Source organism: Meriones unguiculatus, chromosome 10 (genome assembly GCF_030254825.1).
Source record: "Meriones unguiculatus strain TT.TT164.6M chromosome 10, Bangor_MerUng_6.1, whole genome shotgun sequence".
Taxonomy (NCBI): Eukaryota; Metazoa; Chordata; class Mammalia; order Rodentia; family Muridae; genus Meriones; species Meriones unguiculatus.
In genome coordinates this window covers 111,764,086-111,783,839 of record NC_083358.1, presented here as the reverse complement: position 1 = coordinate 111,783,839, position 19,754 = coordinate 111,764,086, and the positions used below count along the sequence as shown (strand labels likewise).

General features: G+C 40.0%; 2 protein-coding genes across 2 annotated transcripts; both read right to left on the bottom strand.

Annotated features, from left to right (window-relative positions):
* Nucleotides 1-532: 532 nt before the first annotated feature.
* On the bottom strand, nt 533-1,624 carry LOC132657088 (speckle-type POZ protein-like). The gene has a single exon (XM_060393306.1). It carries the CDS (start codon nt 1,616-1,618, stop codon nt 533-535), a length of 1,086 nt encoding a protein of 361 aa, XP_060249289.1. The 5' UTR covers nt 1,619-1,624.
* Nucleotides 1,625-9,451: 7,827 nt separating this feature from the next.
* On the bottom strand, nt 9,452-10,543 carry LOC110544632 (speckle-type POZ protein-like). The gene has a single exon (XM_060393305.1). It carries the CDS (start codon nt 10,535-10,537, stop codon nt 9,452-9,454), a length of 1,086 nt encoding a protein of 361 aa, XP_060249288.1. The 5' UTR covers nt 10,538-10,543.
* Nucleotides 10,544-19,754: the final 9,211 nt, after the last annotated feature.

Below are 19,754 nucleotides of genomic sequence, written 5' to 3'. Positions count from 1 at the left end.
AAACCTCTCCTGTCTTTGCTTCGAAGTGTCCAGGTGTCCTCTGCAAGAGCAACAGGTGCTCTTCCCAATGAAGTTATCCCTTCAGTCCTTACAACCTGAGCTTAAAAAAAAAAGTCTGTCCCTTCTCGTATCATTACAGGTTCATTTCTATTTTTCCCTTTGCTCTGAGCCCCTGATCATGGGTTCTCTTCAGTCCAATCCAGACATGTCTCAGCCCAAAGAACCACTGTTGAGATGCATTTGTTGCAATCAACTGAGTTCAAACTCAGTTTCCAACTCATTTGACAACTATCACATCAGTACAGCAACAAGGTAGATTTGAGGTAGAATAAGCAAGAACCCAGGGCTGTCCAGCTGAATAGCATTCTACCTTCTTCCCCGGGGTCCTAAATCCTGAGCCATGACACTCTCCTTCCCAAGATTCAATGTAAACGCCGCACTAATGCCATAGTCTACCTGGGAGTTGCTGGTAACAATAGTGGCTGCTACTTCAGGAAGACAGTTGTAGGTCACAAGGAAGCATTGCTAACATCTATCTCTTCAGGCGTTTGAGAGGGGGTTCCAGGAAAGGGCTCTGTGCAGAAGCCAGGGCGTGGAATGCTTCAGCCAGCAACTGGGGATGGAAATCCACCATGACCTTCCACCCGGAAGTCTCAGAGACCTCAGAAGCATGAAGTGTAATGAAATCCAGTGCCTGCATTTTCAGCTGCTCTGCACTGTGGAGGTCAGCCAGGATGAGAGTGTGAGCAGCATTCTCCACTGAGAGGTCCCTGCAGAGGGCATCCACACACATGACCTTCAAGCGCTCCAGGCCATACCTGTCAGCAGCTGCCAGCACACCAGTGGCCATGGTGTGGAGGTTTGGTGCCTTCCCCGTGTAAATGAAGCCCATCATCTCCTTGAAGACTTGAGGCTCCAGGTCCTTGATCTCAACTCTGTTCTTCTGCCTCTCCTCCATGTCATCTTTAAACATGGCTCTGAAAACTGGAGATCGAGCTGCTAAGATGGCCTTGTGAGCCCAGAATTCCTGACCAGATACCAAGAAACAGCAGTCTGTGAATCGGGAATTCTTCCACAGTGCTCCTAGCTCATCTGTCAAAGTGCAGCTTGGAACCTTGATTGCTGATATCATGTTCTGTCCTGGAGTGCTGCAGGAGTCTTGAACCACATACACATCACACAGGAGGGTGAGGTGGTCCTCAGGAAGAAGGTGTTCTGCCTGGGACAACAGGAAATCTCTAAGGATGAATTTTTTGAATCCCCAGCCACCACCAGGCACAAACCTAAAGACAATTTGGCTCCATAGTCCTAGGCATTTCTCTCCTTCAGCATTTATGATCCAAAAGTGGAACTTCGCCCAAACAGGGCTTTTTGGACAGCGGAGCAAGAGTAGATGAACTGACACGTAATCTTTGCTATCTTTATCGCTCCCAGTGGGGTTTACACTCAAACTCCAGTGCAGTTTGTCATTGGCTCCTGATGAGAAACTCGCACTTTCAATGGTTTCCCTCATTTCCTCCATGCAAAAGGAGAAGTTGCTTATGGTCCACCTGAAGGAAAATGTCTGGACGGTGATCTGTGTGGAGCCCCGGCTCTCAGCTACCAAGTTGTCAGACATTTCTCCTGGAGGTAGCTTAGAAGTTAAACTGGACCAGAAAAACAAACAAACAAACAAACAAACACACAAAAAGAGTTAGGATTTCTTATGTCTTTACCATGAATGACAAAATTATAGATAATTATTAAAGTTTAGTTTCAAATTCTCCTAGGTTCCCCTTTCTATGACTTTGGACATTTGTATCTCTCTGAAAATATTTATCTAGACTTGAACATTAGTCAGAGAAGTTAGCACCAGCCACTAGCCACTGCTAAATTGTTTCTGTGTGTGTGTGTGTGTGTGTGTGTGTGTGTGTGTGGTGTATCTTGACACTTAGGTCAATAATAACTAGATTTAGCTTTCATATCCAACTTCTGAAGAATGGAAAATATTAGAGACTCTCATTTCATTCATGTGGTTTCAGTTGGGGTCCTGTAGAGTAACAATGTACAGAATGAACTTCTCTATATACATACAGAAAGAGGAATTATGACAATGACTTACAAACTGCAGTCCAGCTGATCCCACAATAGTTAAAGCCAGTACTTACTTAATCCAAAAGTCTAGAAGTCTCAGGTGTCTTCAGTATATATGCTGGACTTCTGAACAAGTAGGCTCTACTGCCAGTGAAGTGATCCACTTGCTATCAAGTTGAGGGCAAGCAGGCAAAGAACCAGAGTTTCCGACTTCATGTGCTTGTATAGGCTTATAGTAGAAGGCGTGGCCCAATTAGAGGTGTGTCTTGTAGCCCCAAGATCTGGATTAAAGGTGTGTGTGTTTTCCTACTGCAAAAATCTGCATTTGAACTGGGTCTACCTAATTCATGTCAAGCAAAATTCTTCTAAAAGTTGTGCCCTGCTGTTTTGTATTTTACTAAGTTCCTGAAGTTGTCCTATTGGGAACATAAATGGACATCACAACTGTATTGAGCATACTTTGGTCAATATTCCATAAAAAGGATGAAGTCAGTCTCTGTCCAGATATTGTTTACACATGTGATAGTGTTACACTCATCCCTTCCAGGAACATAATCAGGGAAGGGTGTTGTCTCTACCTTGTCAGAGGTCTGAGTCTTCACAGCATGGAAGACAAGAGGATGATCTCGTATATGTTGTGCAGGAAGCAGAGCCATGAAGCTGTGAATGTGGGATTCTTTCTGCCTTTTATTCCAAACAGACCAGTAGTCTGTGTGATGGCTCCTCCCAGTTTTGTTAATGGTCTTATACTTTCCCCTCAGAGAATCCTCCTTGGAAATACTTTCCCAGATCTAACTGAAGGTGTGGTTTATGACTCTCTGGGAGGTTTTCAATTCAATCACAGAATTCAGGTACTCAACACCTCATGTTCTGCATTCTCCATTGGTGAATTCAGTCTTCTTCAACCTTAGAACTGACGATTCCTCTGCTGGGCCTTAGTAGTAAGAGATTATTCAGGTTTCCAAAGGTGCAGCATATAGTCAACAGTACCCAAGATTGTGCTGTGTGATGTTTCCCATTCTGTAAAGTGATGTGTAAAATGGAACCTACATCTCTTTTTTCTGCTCAGTTCTTCACATCTTGGAGAGATTCACTCAGCTTACAGAACACAGAAATAGTTTCTGTGATTCAATCAGCTCAGCAGTTCCCAGCCTAGAACTCTTGTGAGTCTGGCTCCAATGTTGCTCATCCCTCAGTACAGCATAAATCAGTCAATTGGCTTTGATCCTTTGACTTTTGGCTCCTCAGTTAGATTTCTAGAGTGTGTCTACTAAGTGGTTTCCAGGTGGCTTTAAGGTTAGGGTAACTGGTATTCCTTTTCTCAAATCTGTCCCTTGAATTTTTGCAGGTGATCAATTCAAGTCACCTCCTTTGTAAGCAATGTGCTCCTAATTTTGCATCCTGTGCAGAGAAGAGCATGCCTCAGGAGAGTGGGAGCAGCCTCTTACAGGAGAGCTGCAATCCTCTGGAGCAGGAAGCTTGGGCTCTGATCATAAAGGTTCTCATTCTTTGAGTGAGAAAAGGGAAGGTGCACTTTGTGGGATGGTTCTCTTTGGGAAGTGAATGCCAAAGGAATTCAGGTTGTAATACCGCGATCATGGGACGCTCAGAGACTACCAGGAGATGACTCCATGCAAGAGAGCTTTATCAGAAGAGGGAGTGACCTCATCCAAGTCTCACTGACACAGCAGTAGAGAAGTGGGATCTTGAGCTCTGAGTGTGCAGGGTTTTTAAAGGGAAAGATTGCAAGCAGGAGCTTTGCTTGACGGCAAGCGGGGGGATTGATCTGTTTCCATGACAGAAAATATCTGGGTTCATGCCTTGATGTTACAGGATTGAGTAAAAGCCATAGGGGAGAGGTGACTCTTTAAATAAGCACAATTGCCATTCTTCTAAACTACATCTGAAATTTTGGGGAGAATACTCCCAACTGATTCTCATTAAATATTGCCAGGGAGATTGTCTCTATTTTTTTAATAAACATTTATTCTGTGATATTTCCTGTAGGCCGTTGCTAGAAGAGCTAAATTTGTTTTCTGCCAGGGGCACATTGTGTGATATTTCCTGATACTTGAGTTCAGCCCCCAATCAAGATGGCTCCTCATTTCAAAACGGAGTCATTCAGGATAACTTTAACTCTTCATTTCCCACCCCCTTTCTTGTAAATAAAGAGGCCAATCTTGGGCTCTTACATTCCATGGACAGATTTTAACTGGCAGTATTGGGTTCTCATTACCATCAACTGTAGTCTTTGCCTAATATATCCTAAGAACTTGTTAAGCAAGCATGATCCAAAACTGAACAAAAGAATTGCAGTATTGCAGTACTAGTTTCTGCTCCAGCTAAGTATGTCCCCAAGATAATAGCTAATGTCAGGGCCCCCCCTTTGACTTAGCATTTCAGCCTGTAGGTAGGATTTTGGGCCAGTGGTCTCTTCTTCTAAAATGTATTCAATGTGACAATAGGACCTTTGGCATCAGGGGCTAGGGAGGCTGAAATGCCAGCCAAAGCCTGGGAATGGGGTGGTCCTCAGAAGCCTCTGGTTAGTTGTTGATCTATCTGAGGAGGCAGTGAGCAATCAAGTCAGCTTCTAGCAAGTTCAGATGTCAGATGTCAGTTTGCAGTCTCAACCAGGTGAAAATCTGCTGAGGCAAATTCAAACTAGACACAAAAACTAAAAATTGTCTAATAAATGCTAAAAGTTAGAGTTTGCGAAAGGAAATATATAAAAAGACTCAGAAAAATAAGATAAAACTGCATCCAATGGAATGAGTGCCAATTCTTCTTAGCTATTTCTTTAGCAAACTTTATAAAAATTTAAATGTGTCCATGGTCTGAAACTTTAACATTTTAATTGTAATCAGCACCAATGGAGCTTGGCCATTTTTTATACACTCAGCATTTACTTTTCGTCCCCATCTCCATGTTACACTGAAAATTTTGGCAGATATACATTAATGGCTTTAGTATTAAACTCTGAATGCTTGGGCTTTCCTTAACAAAACAACTAGAAGAAATAAATTTAAAATATTCCTAAATCCTGTATCAAAGTCTACCTCCAAAGTCACAGATATTCAAAATGCCATAGTAAAATCTCTGACTTTTTGGGTCAAATAAACATTTTGGACAGATAATCTGAGCATGATGAAATGCATCTTTAAGTCTATCTCCAGAAGACAACCAAGAGAAAATTAAAATCTCAAGATTGTGACTGGAAAATAAGCAGTCAGTGTTCCATCACTGTATCCCAATTTTATTAATCAATATTATAAGCCTATACTTCTGAAATCTTATAACAATATAAGCATATCAATAGCAAAGAAGGGAGGAGAAATCTGAAACATTGCCTTAAAATATTTATTTAGAACCTTTCATTAATTTTTTATCTCTGAAACTTTTCTCCAGATCCTTAAATTTTATATAAATTTTATATCTTTTTATCCAACTATTTATAATAAAATAAACAACTAACATGAAGCCTGTAAGGAAGGCAAAACTGTTTCCCTTTTCAAATAAAAGGCCTACTACTGTGATGCCAGGTTCACTGGACCCTCAGAGACCACCAGGAGATGACTCAATGCAATTGCAAGAGAGCTTTATTACAAGAGCGATTAAACTCAGGACCCAAGTCTCACTAACACAGCAGTAGAGAAGTCGGACCCTGAGCTCTGAGTGAACAGGATTTTTAAAGGGAAAGTCTGTGATCAGGGGGTTTCCATGGCAGCAAGCAGGGACCATAAGCCTTGCCTTTACAGAATTGGGTAAAGTTTAGCAGGGTGGGCTGACCTTTTCTGAGGCACACAATCACAATGGCTAAGGCAAATTATCACAATGGCTCTTTTTCTAAACCATATCTGTAACATTGGGAAGAATTTTCCCACCTGATTTCCAACCGATTCCCATTGATTATTGCCAGGGAGTTTGTCTCTATTTTCTATGAAGTATTTATTCTGTATTATTTCAATCAGATACAATACATAGAAGGGCTAGCAAACATTACTCATCCTATGATTCTTTGCATATTACAATATAAAGCACATTACAGGTATTACAATCCTACAGGACAAGGAGTTGAAGAAAGGACCAATCGCACCTTAGAAAAGACGTTTATTAAACAAAAAGGAAAAGTTAAAAAAAAAAAAAAAAAACCCAGGGACAAACTAAATAATGCTTTGTTAATTCTAAATTTTCTTGATGTTTGGAAAAAAAGGAACAACAGCACCTGAGAGACACTGGGTTACTAAAAACAAACAAACAAACAAAAAAACCCCAAACAAACAAACAAAAAACCACTGAAGATCTAGGTCAACCAATATACTTTAAGGATGCGGTAATAGGATGGAAATCTGCAATAGTTATGAGATGGGGATCTGGTTAGGCTTATGTATCTACAGGGAATGTCAAAATATGCTTACCAAAAAAATTATATAGATTAGTTTTGACCAGAGAAAACCTCTCATCACCTGAGCCATGAGGGTCTTCACAAAGCAAATAGCCCAAGTGATTCACTCCTGCAAACTTGTTCTGTTTTGTTTTGTTTTACCTCAATTACTGATTTTTCTAAAATTTGCATGCAAATCATTTTCAAGAGAGCTAGCCCAAAGGGCAGACAACACAGAGACTGGACAGACAACACAGAGACTAGACACATCACAGAGACCAGACAACAGAAATAATGGAAAACAAATATTCAGCTAGTTTTCATGGGACATGGTCAATATCCCAGATTTTCATAGGGTACTCAAAAGATGTCTTTGCATATAGGATATTCCCATTCTCAAAAGGTGGGGAGGATGTTTTTGGTCATTTGATGTGTTACTTTGCCTAGGTATGAATTAATGTATATTGATAAAAATTTAAGGTTATTTTGTGAAAATTTAAGGTTATTTTGTATTGTATGTGGATAGAAATTTAAGGTTATTTTGTGTGACTATTGTATATTGATAGAAATTTAGGTTATTTTGTATGACTTTGGAAATGTAAAAGCTATTTTGTTTAATTATTATTTATTGATAGAAATTTAATGTAGTTTTGTTTGAGTGTTATTTGACATATAGTTCTAGTCTTATGGTTCCCATAATTATAATTATTCTTATTGTGTGTGGATTGTTAATGTAAAAGGTAAATATATATACATATATATATATATATTTTAAAACAGAAATAAATATGTGATGTGGAAGTTTCTGGTTTCCCTGAAGACTCAGTTTTGTCATGTGATGTTTTACTGCAAGTGGGGCACATGATGTTTTGCTCTAGGTTTCCTGGTGGGAGAGCATGTGATATTTTGCTCTGACCCCTAACATCAAGGGGTGTGACTTTGGGCAGCTGAGACCATCTCTGGGAGGACTCTGAGGAGAAGATATATATATATATATAGGTTCCCACACAGTGAGGCTTCGTTTTTTGGGTTGACGTGTCTGCACTGGTATTAGTGCTCTGACACTTGACTTTGAGGAGAGAAACATTCCAGAGAACTTCTCCAGGCAATTCAACTGAGTCTTGCAGCTTTTTCTGACTTCATGTTGCTACTTGGTATTGATCTTTGGACTGGGCTGTTGGTATCCTAATAAATTTGTTTTGGTAACCCCCTACAGACCCATTGACCCTAATCAGGAGGAAGTAGACAGAAGCGGTCTACAGCCCTTTTCCCTTCTAATCTTCTACTTAGGATGGGGATAGGGATTGAAAGAGCATTAAAGTTGTATGACAACCCCAAATAAAGTAGGTTTGGTGAAAAATCTAAGCCTACAAATCTGGGATTGGAATGATTACAGGTCTAGGTGCTGATTTCTGGATGCCTTTGTGGAGTAGTTGTTCTGTTTCATGGTTTCTCTTTCCTCCCTAGATTTTTTAAATATAATTTTTTATTTATTAGAGTTTATTCTCTTTGTATCCCAGCTGTAGCCTCCACCCTCAATCCTTCCCAATCCTTCCTTCTCTCCATCAATCATCTCCTCCCATGCCCCTTCCTCGGTCCACTGATGGGGGAGGACATCCTCCCCTGCCATCTGACCCTCGCCTATCAGGTCTCATCAGGACTGTCTTTCAAGGTCTTCCTCTGTGGCCAGGTCATGCTGAACCCCACTCCCTTACAGAGAGGTGATCAAAGAGCCAGCCACTGAGTTCATGTCAGAGACAGCCCCTGTTCCCCTTACTAAGGTGCACGTTTGGCGACTGAGCTACACAGGCTACACCTGTGCAAGGGTTTTAAGTTATCTTTATAAATGGAATCTGGTAGGTGTATCAGGCTCAGAAAAGACCACTGAGCACAGAATTTTTGATTCTGTTGTTTTCTTTTTGGAACTTCAGACACTTCCAGGTCTTTCTATTTCCCCTTTCTTACATAAGATTGCCTGCACTCTGCCCAAAGTTTTTCTATCAGTCTTAGCATCTGCTTTAATACCCTGCCAGGTAGAGTCTTTCAAGGGCTCTCTGTTGTAGGCTCTTGTCTTGTTACTTGATTTCACTTTTTTTTCTGATGTCTGCCCCATTTCCTTTCTGAATGAGGATTGATCATCTTATGATGTAAAGTCAAGTAAGTAAGTAATGAATGAAAGAAGGAAAAATGAGTTGCAGCAGTAGACACTGAGTGATAAGAAAGAGGAGAAAGGGTTTTAATACGCCTGGGGCACTGAGGAGTCTGCACAAACCTCCACAGCTGAGCAGACCTTGATGCACTAAACTTGTCTTCCCTAAACAAAGAAACCATGAAAACACACAATGAACTTCATCATTTTTTTCATTTTGCATTTTATTTGCAAGGTATTGTATACAGAAAGGTATATGCCCATGGAAACAAGAAAGTCTCTCTGACCCTGTGTATATCCAGTTAATCATGGTTGAAACCTCTCCTGTCTTTGCTTCGAAGTGTCCAGGTGTCCTCTGCAAGAGCAACAGGTGCTCTTCCCAATGAAGTTATCCCTTCAGTCCTTACAACCTGAGCTTAAAAAAAAAAAGTCTGTCCCTTCTCGTATCATTACAGGTTCATTTCTATTTTTCCCTTTGCTCTGAGCCCCTGATCATGGGTTCTCTTCAGTCCAATCCAGACATGTCTCAGCCCAAAGAACCACTGTTGAGATGCATTTGTTGCAATCAACTGAGTTCAAACTCAGTTTCCAACTCATTTGACAACTATCACATCAGTACAGCAACAAGGTAGATTTGAGGTAGAATAAGCAAGAACCCAGGGCTGTCCAGCTGAATAGCATTCTACCTTCTTCCCCGGGGTCCTAAATCCTGAGCCATGACACTCTCCTTCCCAAGATTCAATGTAAACGCCGCACTAATGCCATAGTCTACCTGGGAGTTGCTGGTAACAATAGTGGCTGCTACTTCAGGAAGACAGTTGTAGGTCACAAGGAAGCATTGCTAACATCTATCTCTTCAGGCGTTTGAGAGGGGGTTCCAGGAAAGGGCTCTGTGCAGAAGCCAGGGCGTGGAATGCTTCAGCCAGCAACTGGGGATGGAAATCCACCATGACCTTCCACCCGGAAGTCTCAGAGACCTCAGAAGCATGAAGTGTAATGAAATCCAGTGCCTGCATTTTCAGCTGCTCTGCACTGTGGAGGTCAGCCAGGATGAGAGTGTGAGCAGCATTCTCCACTGAGAGGTCCCTGCAGAGGGCATCCACACACATGACCTTCAAGCGCTCCAGGCCATACCTGTCAGCAGCTGCCAGCACACCAGTGGCCATGGTGTGGAGGTTTGGTGCCTTCCCCGTGTAAATGAAGCCCATCATCTCCTTGAAGACTTGAGGCTCCAGGTCCTTGATCTCAACTCTGTTCTTCTGCCTCTCCTCCATGTCATCTTTAAACATGGCTCTGAAAACTGGAGATCGAGCTGCTAAGATGGCCTTGTGAGCCCAGAATTCCTGACCAGATACCAAGAAACAGCAGTCTGTGAATCGGGAATTCTTCCACAGTGCTCCTAGCTCATCTGTCAAAGTGCAGCTTGGAACCTTGATTGCTGATATCATGTTCTGTCCTGGAGTGCTGCAGGAGTCTTGAACCACATACACATCACACAGGAGGGTGAGGTGGTCCTCAGGAAGAAGGTGTTCTGCCTGGGACAACAGGAAATCTCTAAGGATGAATTTTTTGAATCCCCAGCCACCACCAGGCACAAACCTAAAGACAATTTGGCTCCATAGTCCTAGGCATTTCTCTCCTTCAGCATTTATGATCCAAAAGTGGAACTTCGCCCAAACAGGGCTTTTTGGACAGCGGAGCAAGAGTAGATGAACTGACACGTAATCTTTGCTATCTTTATCGCTCCCAGTGGGGTTTACACTCAAACTCCAGTGCAGTTTGTCATTGGCTCCTGATGAGAAACTCGCACTTTCAATGGTTTCCCTCATTTCCTCCATGCAAAAGGAGAAGTTGCTTATGGTCCACCTGAAGGAAAATGTCTGGACGGTGATCTGTGCGGAGCCCCGGCTCTCAGCTACCAAGTTGTCAGACATTTCTCCTGGAGGTAGCTTAGAAGTTAAACTGGACCAGAAAAACAAACAAACAAACAAACAAACAAACAAACACACAAAAAGAGTTAGGATTTCTTATGTCTTTACCATGAATGACAAAATTATAGATAATTATTAAAGTTTAGTTTCAAATTCTCCTAGGTTCCCCTTTCTATGACTTTGGACATTTGTATCTCTCTGAAAATATTTATCTAGACTTGAACATTAGTCAGAGAAGTTAGCACCAGCCACTAGCCACTGCTAAATTGTTTCTGTGTGTGTGTGTGTGTGTGTGTGTGTGTGTGTGTGTGGTGTATCTTGACACTTAGGTCAATAATAACTAGATTTAGCTTTCATATCCAACTTCTGAAGAATGGAAAATATTAGAGACTCTCATTTCATTCATGTGGTTTCAGTTGGGGTCCTGTAGAGTAACAATGTACAGAATGAACTTCTCTATATACATACAGAAAGAGGAATTATGACAATGACTTACAAACTGCAGTCCAGCTGATCCCACAATAGTTAAAGCCAGTACTTACTTAATCCAAAAGTCTAGAAGTCTCAGGTGTCTTCAGTATATATGCTGGACTTCTGAACAAGTAGGCTCTACTGCCAGTGAAGTGATCCACTTGCTATCAAGTTGAGGGCAAGCAGGCAAAGAACCAGAGTTTCCGACTTCATGTGCTTGTATAGGCTTATAGTAGAAGGCGTGGCCCAATTAGAGGTGTGTCTTGTAGCCCCAAGATCTGGATTAAAGGTGTGTGTGTTTTCCTACTGCAAAAATCTGCATTTGAACTGGGTCTACCTAATTCATGTCAAGCAAAATTCTTCTAAAAGTTGTGCCCTGCTGTTTTGTATTTTACTAAGTTCCTGAAGTTGTCCTATTGGGAACATAAATGGACATCACAACTGTATTGAGCATACTTTGGTCAATATTCCATAAAAAGGATGAAGTCAGTCTCTGTCCAGATATTGTTTACACTTGTGACAGTGTTACACTCATCCCTTCCAGGAACATAATCAGGGAAGGGTGTTGTCTCTACCTTGTCAGAGGTCTGAGTCTTCACAGCATGGAAGACAAGAGGATGATCTCGTATATGTTGTGCAGGAAGCTGTGAATGTGGGATTCTTTCTGCCTTTTATTCCAAACAGACCAGTAGTCTGTGTGATGGCTCCTCCCAGTTTTGTTAATGGTCTTATACTTTTCCCTCAGAGAATCCTCCTTGGAAATACTTTCCCAGATCTAACTGAAGGTGTGGTTTATGACTCTCTGGGAGGTTTTCAATTCAATCACAGAATTCAGGTACTCAACACCTCATGTTCTGCATTCTCCATTGGTGAATTCAGTCTTCTTCAACCTTAGAACTGACGATTCCTCTGCTGGGCCTTAGTAGTAAGAGATTATTCAGGTTTCCAAAGGTGCAGCATATAGTCAACAGTACCCAAGATTGTGCTGTGTGATGTTTCCCATTCTGTAAAGTGATGTGTAAAATGGAACCTACATCTCTTTTTTCTGCTCAGTTCTTCACATCTTGGAGAGATTCACTCAGCTTACAGAACACAGAAATAGTTTCTGTGATTCAATCAGCTCAGCAGTTCCCAGCCTAGAACTCTTGTGAGTCTGGCTCCAATGTTGCTCATCCCTCAGTACAGCATAAATCAGTCAATTGGCTTTGATCCTTTGACTTTTGGCTCCTCAGTTAGATTTCTAGAGTGTGTCTACTAAGTGGTTTCCAGGTGGCTTTAAGGTTAGGGTAACTGGTATTCCTTTTCTCAAATCTGTCCCTTGAATTTTTGCAGGTGATCAATTCAAGTCACCTCCTTTGTAAGCAATGTGCTCCTAATTTTGCATCCTGTGCAGAGAAGAGCATGCCTCAGGAGAGTGGGAGCAGCCTCTTACAGGAGAGCTGCAATCCTCTGGAGCAGGAAGCTTGGGCTCTGATCATAAAGGTTCTCATTCTTTGAGTGAGAAAAGGGAAGGTGCACTTTGTGGGATGGTTCTCTTTGGGAAGTGAATGCCAAAGGAATTCAGGTTGTAATACCGCGATCATGGGACGCTCAGAGACTACCAGGAGATGACTCCATGCAAGAGAGCTTTATCAGAAGAGGGAGTGACCTCATCCAAGTCTCACTGACACAGCAGTAGAGAAGTGGGATCTTGAGCTCTGAGTGTGCAGGGTTTTTAAAGGGAAAGATTGCAAGCAGGAGCTTTGCTTGACGGCAAGCGGGGGGATTGATCTGTTTCCATGACAGAAAATATCTGGGTTCATGCCTTGATGTTACAGGATTGAGTAAAAGCCATAGGGGAGAGGTGACTCTTTAAATAAGCACAATTTCCATTCTTCTAAATTACATCTGAAATTTTGGGGAGAATACTCCCAAATGATTCTTATTAATTATTGCCAGGGAGATTGTCTCTATTTTTTTAATAAACATTTATTCTGTGATATTTCCTGTAGGCCGTTGCTAGAAGAGCTAAATTTGTTTTCTGCCAGGGGCACATTGTGTGATATTTCCTGATACTTGAGTTCAGCCCCCAATCAAGATGGCTCCTCATTTCAAAACGGAGTCATTCAGGATAACTTTAACTCTTCATTTCCCACCCCCTTTCTTGTAAATAAAGAGGCCAATCTTGGGCTCTTACATTCCATGGACAGATTTTAACTGGCAGTATTGGGTTCTCATTACCATCAACTGTAGTCTTTGCCTAATATATCCTAAGAACTTGTTAAGCAAGCATGATCCAAAACTGAACAAAAGAATTGCAGTATTGCAGTACTAGTTTCTGCTCCAGCTAAGTATGTCCCCAAGATAATAGCTAATGTCAGGGCCCCCCCTTTGACTTAGCATTTCAGCCTGTAGGTAGGATTTTGGGCCAGTGGTCTCTTCTTCTAAAATGTATTCAATGTGACAATAGGACCTTTGGCATCAGGGGCTAGGGAGGCTGAAATGCCAGCCAAAGCCTGGGAATGGGGTGGTCCTCAGAAGCCTCTGGTTAGTTGTTGATCTATCTGAGGAGGCAGTGAGCAATCAAGTCAGCTTCTAGCAAGTTCAGATGTCAGATGTCAGTTTGCAGTCTCAACCAGGTGAAAATCTGCTGAGGCAAATTCAAACTAGACACAAAAACTAAAAATTGTCTAATAAATGCTAAAAGTTAGAGTTTGCGAAAGGAAATATATAAAAAGACTCAGAAAAATAAGATAAAACTGCATCCAATGGAATGAGTGCCAATTCTTCTTAGCTATTTCTTTAGCAAACTTTATAAAAATTTAAATGTGTCCATGGTCTGAAACTTTAACATTTTAATTGTAATCAGCACCAATGGAGCTTGGCCATTTTTTATACACTCAGCATTTACTTTTCGTCCCCATCTCCATGTTACACTGAAAATTTTGGCAGATATACATTAATGGCTTTAGTATTAAACTCTGAATGCTTGGGCTTTCCTTAACAAAACAACTAGAAGAAATAAATTTAAAATATTCCTAAATCCTGTATCAAAGTCTACCTCCAAAGTCACAGATATTCAAAATGCCATAGTAAAATCTCTGACTTTTTGGGTCAAATAAACATTTTGGACAGATAATCTGAGCATGATGAAATGCATCTTTAAGTCTATCTCCAGAAGACAACCAAGAGAAAATTAAAATCTCAAGATTGTGACTGGAAAATAAGCAGTCAGTGTTCCATCACTGTATCCCAATTTTATTAATCAATATTATAAGCCTATACTTCTGAAATCTTATAACAATATAAGCATATCAATAGCAAAGAAGGGAGGAGAAATCTGAAACATTGCCTTAAAATATTTATTTAGAACCTTTCATTAATTTTTTATCTCTGAAACTTTTCTCCAGATCCTTAAATTTTATATAAATTTTATATCTTTTTATCCAACTATTTATAATAAAATAAACAACTAACATGAAGCCTGTAAGGAAGGCAAAACTGTTTCCCTTTTCAAATAAAAGGCCTACTACTGTGATGCCAGGTTCACTGGACCCTCAGAGACCACCAGGAGATGACTCAATGCAATTGCAAGAGAGCTTTATTACAAGAGCGATTAAACTCAGGACCCAAGTCTCACTAACACAGCAGTAGAGAAGTCGGACCCTGAGCTCTGAGTGAACAGGATTTTTAAAGGGAAAGTCTGTGATCAGGGGGTTTCCATGGCAGCAAGCAGGGACCATAAGCCTTGCCTTTACAGAATTGGGTAAAGTTTAGCAGGGTGGGCTGACCTTTTCTGAGGCACACAATCACAATGGCTAAGGCAAATTATCACAATGGCTCTTTTTCTAAACCATATCTGTAACATTGGGAAGAATTTTCCCACCTGATTTCCAACCGATTCCCATTGATTATTGCCAGGGAGTTTGTCTCTATTTTCTATGAAGTATTTATTCTGTATTATTTCAATCAGATACAATACATAGAAGGGCTAGCAAATATTACTCATCCTATGATTCTTTGCATATTACAATATAAAGCACATTACAGGTATTACAATCCTACAGGACAAGGAGTTGAAGAAAGGACCAATCTCACCTTAGAAGAGACGTTTATTAAACAAAAAGGAAAAGTTAAAAAAAAAAAAAACCCAGGGACAAACTAAATAATGCTTTGTTAATTCTAAATTTTCTTGATGTTTGGAAAAAAAGGAACAACAGCACCTGAGAGACACTGGGTTACTAAAAACAAACAAACAAACAAAAAAACCCCAAACAAACAAACAAAAAACCACTGAAGATCTAGGTCAACCAATATACTTTAAGGATGCGGTAATAGGATGGAAATCTGCAATAGTTATGAGATGGGGATCTGGTTAGGCTTATGTATCTACAGGGAATGTCAAAATATGCTTACCAAAAAAATTATATAGATTAGTTTTGACCAGAGAAAACCTCTCATCACCTGAGCCATGAGGGTCTTCACAAAGCAAATAGCCCAAGTGATTCACTCCTGCAAACTTGTTCTGTTTTGTTTTGTTTTACCTCAATTACTGATTTTTCTAAAATTTGCATGCAAATCATTTTCAAGAGAGCTAGCCCAAAGGACAGACAACACAGAGACTGGACAGACAACACAGAGACTAGACACATCACAGAGACCAGACAACAGAAATAATGGAAAACAAATATTCAGCTAGTTTTCATGGGACATGGCCAATATCCCAGATTTTCATAGGGTACTCAAAAGATGTCTTTGCATATAGGATATTCCCATTCTCAAAAGGTGGGGAGGATGTTTTTGGTCATTTGATGTGTTACTTTGCCTAGGTATGAATTAATGTATATTGATAAAAATTTAAGGTTATTTTGTGAAAATTTAAGGTTATTTTGTATTGTATGTGGATAGAAATTTAAGGTTATTTTGTGTGACTATTGTATATTGATAGAAATTTAGGTTATTTTGTATGACTTTGGAAATGTAAAAGCTATTTTGTTTAATTATTATTTATTGATAGAAATTTAATGTAGTTTTGTTTGAGTGTTATTTGACATATAGTTCTAGTCTTATGGTTCCCATAATTATAATTATTCTTATTGTGTGTGGATTGTTAATGTAAAAGGTAAATATATATATATATATATTTTAAAACAGAAATAAATATGTGATGTGGAAGTTTCTGGTTTCCCTGAAGACTCAGTTTTGTCATGTGATGTTTTACTGCAAGTGGGGCACATGATGTTTTGCTCTAGGTTTCCTGGTGGGAGAGCATGTGATATTTTGCTCTGACCCGTAACATCAAGGGGTGTGACTTTGGGCAGCTCAGACCATCTCTGGGAGGACTCTGAGGAGAAGATTTATATATATAGGTTCCCACACAGTGAGGCTTCGTTTTTTGGGTTGACGTGTCTGCACTGGTATTAGTTCTCTGACACTTGACTTTGAGGAGAGAAACATTCCAGAGAACTTCTCCAGGCAATTCACCTGAGTCTTGCAGCTTTTTCTGACTTCATGTTGCTACTTGGTATTGATCTTTGGACTGGGCTGTTGGTATCCTAATAAATTTGTTTTGGTAATCCCCTACAGACCCATTGACCCTAATCAGGAGGAATTAGACAGAAGATGTCTACAGAATTTTCCCACCTGATTTCCAACTAATTCCCATTGTTTATTGCTATGGAGTTTGTCTCTATTTTCTATGAAGTGTTCATCCTGTATTATTTCAATCAGATACAATACATAGAAGGGCTAGCAAATCTTACTCATCCTATGATATTGCATTAAGACTGAACAGCAAAAAAGCAAAAAGGAGAAAAGTTTCATTTAGCACTAAATGGAAAACTAAACACAGCTGTCAACCTTAGCAGAGGTGGACAGTTCTGGCCATTTCAAACCTATTGGCCTGAAAGAAACAGGATTAAATCATCTATATAGGAACTGGCAACCAGTGATATATTTTTATAATAACTAACAAGGACTTGAATATACCCCTATATAACCCTGGGCTAACATAGAGCTGCAAAGAAGAACAAAAACAACAACAACAACAACAATCCATTTTGTTTAGAAGAAACATTAGTCTTTTAAATGAAGAGCAACATATCTTACAGTTCTCTCTCAGATCATGCTTGCAGGTATGAAAAAACAAAGCAAATACAGTTCATACCTTCTATAACATTCCATAATACCTTCAGGTTAGTCTTTCCCCAGCCCAGTTCTTTTTATTTTAAGATATTTTTCTTGATTTTCAGACCATGTAAAAGTTTTCCTCAGAACTGTTTTCGTTATTTTATCATTCTGATATAATACATTATAAACACTGCGATTTTTTAATTGACTCAAATTGTATGGCTTGGTTTCATTTGGTAAAATTAACAAAATAAATACCAAAATCTTTTGTCCTTCCCCAAAGTATTGAGAATGTGTTCCAAGTTCTCTATTTGAATGCCCAAGGTCATTGTCTAAAATGCCTGATGAACTTTAAAATGTTTTATTGCGTTAAACATAATTTAAACCTGTTTTTGCAATATCAAAATAAAGTACCCTTTTAAGGAATGAAGTCACAAAGTATAACCATAATTTTAAAAGTCAAAACCAAATTTTATCAATGCAGACAATTTAATATTTTTATTTTATTATTATTATTAGTTATATTTTATTAACTCTGTATCCCAGCTGTATCCTGCTCCCTAATTCTCTCCCAAACCCTCCCTCTCTCATCTCCTCCCTGCCCATTTACAAGTCCACTGATTGGGGAGGACCTCCTCCACCTCTCCTCCTTTTTTTTTCTTTTTTTTGACTGAAAACATTTAGTAACATATAAAAACCAAAGTAAAGATTTTAATTGTATTTCTTTACAAGAACAAGGAAAAAACAAGATAAGGTGAAACACTAAATCTATTCTCAGTAAGTTCTAAAAGAGTACAGTACCTAGGAATAAACAGTTTCCAATCCCTCCCTCCCTCCCTCATTTCCTCCCTGCCCGTTTCCAAGTCCACTGCTTGGGGAAGACCTCCTCCCCTTTCATCTGACCCTGTTTTATCAGGTATCTTCAGGACTGGCTGCAAAGTCCTCCTCTTTGGCCTAGCAGGATTGCTCCTCCCTGAGGGGTGGGGAGGTCAAAGAGCCTGCCATTGAGTTCCTGTCAGAAATAGTTCCTGTTCCCCTTACTATGGGAAACCAATTGGTTACTGAATTACCACGGGCTTCATCCAAGCAGAGGTTATAGATTATATCCATACATAGTCCTTGAAGGAGTGTCAGTCTCATAAAAGTCTCATGTGCCCAGATATATTTGGTCCTTGTGGAGCTCCTACCCTTTCCACGTGATACAAACTCCCCTTCTTTCATATGATTTCCTACACTCTGCCAAAGGCTTGGTTATGAGTCTTAGTATCTGCTTTGATACACTGCTAGGTAGAGTCTTTCAGAGGCCCTTTGTGGTGGGTTCCTGTCCTGTTACTTGTTTTCTCCTAAGTCCAATGCACCTCCCATTTGTCTTTCTAAGTGAGGATTGATCATCTTGCCCCGGATCCTCTTTCTTGTTTATCTTCTTTAGGTGTATAGATTTCATTATGTTTATCATATCTTATAGGACGATATGAGTGAGTACCATGTCTGTCTTTCTCCTTCTGGAATACCTCACTCAGAATGATATTTTCCAGATCCCACCATTTGCCTGCAAATTTCATGATTTCCTCGTTTTTGATTGCTGAGTAGTATCCCATTGTGTAAAAATGCCACAATTTCTGTATCCATTCCTCCGTTGATGGACCTCTGGGTTGTTTCCAGGTTCAGGCTATTACAAATAAAGCTGCTAAAACATGGTGGAGTAAATGTCCTTGTTGTGTACTTGAACAAATTTTGGGTATATGCCTAGGAGTGGTATAGCTGGATCTTTAGGAAACACTATTCCTAATTGTCTGAGAAAGTGCCAGATTGACTTCCAAAGTGGTTGTACCAGTTTACATTCCCAGCAGCAGTGGAGTTGGGTTCCCCTTTCTCCACAACCTCTCTAGTATGTGTTGTTACTTGAGTTATTAATCTTAGCCATTCTGATGAATGTAAGGTGAAATCTCAGGGTGGTTTTGATTTGCAACTCCCTGATGGCTAAGGATGTTGAGCATCTCTTTAAGTGTTTCCCTGCCATTCTATCTTCCTCTAGAGTAAATTCTCCGTTTAGCTCCGTACCCCATTTTTTTTAATTGGAGTACTTGATTTCTTGCTTTTTAACTTCCTTAGTTCTTTATACATGCCGGATATCAGCCCTCTGTCAGATACAGGTTTGGCGAAGTTCCTTTTCCATTCTGTAGGCTGTTCTTTTGTTCTGACAACAGTGTGTTTTGCTTTACAGAAGCTTTTCAGTCAGGAGGTCCCATTTATTGATTGTTGCTCTTTGAGCTTGTGCTGTTGGTGTTCTGTTCAAGAAGTTGTCTCCTGTGCCAATGAGTTCTAGGCTGTTCCCTAGTTTTTCTTCTAACCAATTTAAAATATCTGGTTTTATGTTGAGGTCTTTGATCCACTTGGACTTTAGTTTTGTGCAGGGTGATAAATATGGATCTATTTTCATTTCTTGGCATGTAGACATCCAGTTGGACCAGCACCATTTGTTGAAGATGAATGGTTTTGGCTTCTTTGTCAAAAATCAAGTATTCATAGGTGTGTGGGTTTATTTCTGGGTCTTCTATTCGGTTCCGTAGATCCTCCTTTCAGTTTCTATGCCAATACCATGAAGTCTATATTACTATTGCTCTGTAGTACAGCTTGAGTT

Coding starts and splice junctions, on each gene's coding strand:
- LOC132657088 (XM_060393306.1), bottom strand. CDS start 1,618: ATGTCTGACAACTTGGTAGCTGAGAGCCGGGGCTCCACACAGATCACC.
- LOC110544632 (XM_060393305.1), bottom strand. CDS start 10,537: ATGTCTGACAACTTGGTAGCTGAGAGCCGGGGCTCCGCACAGATCACC.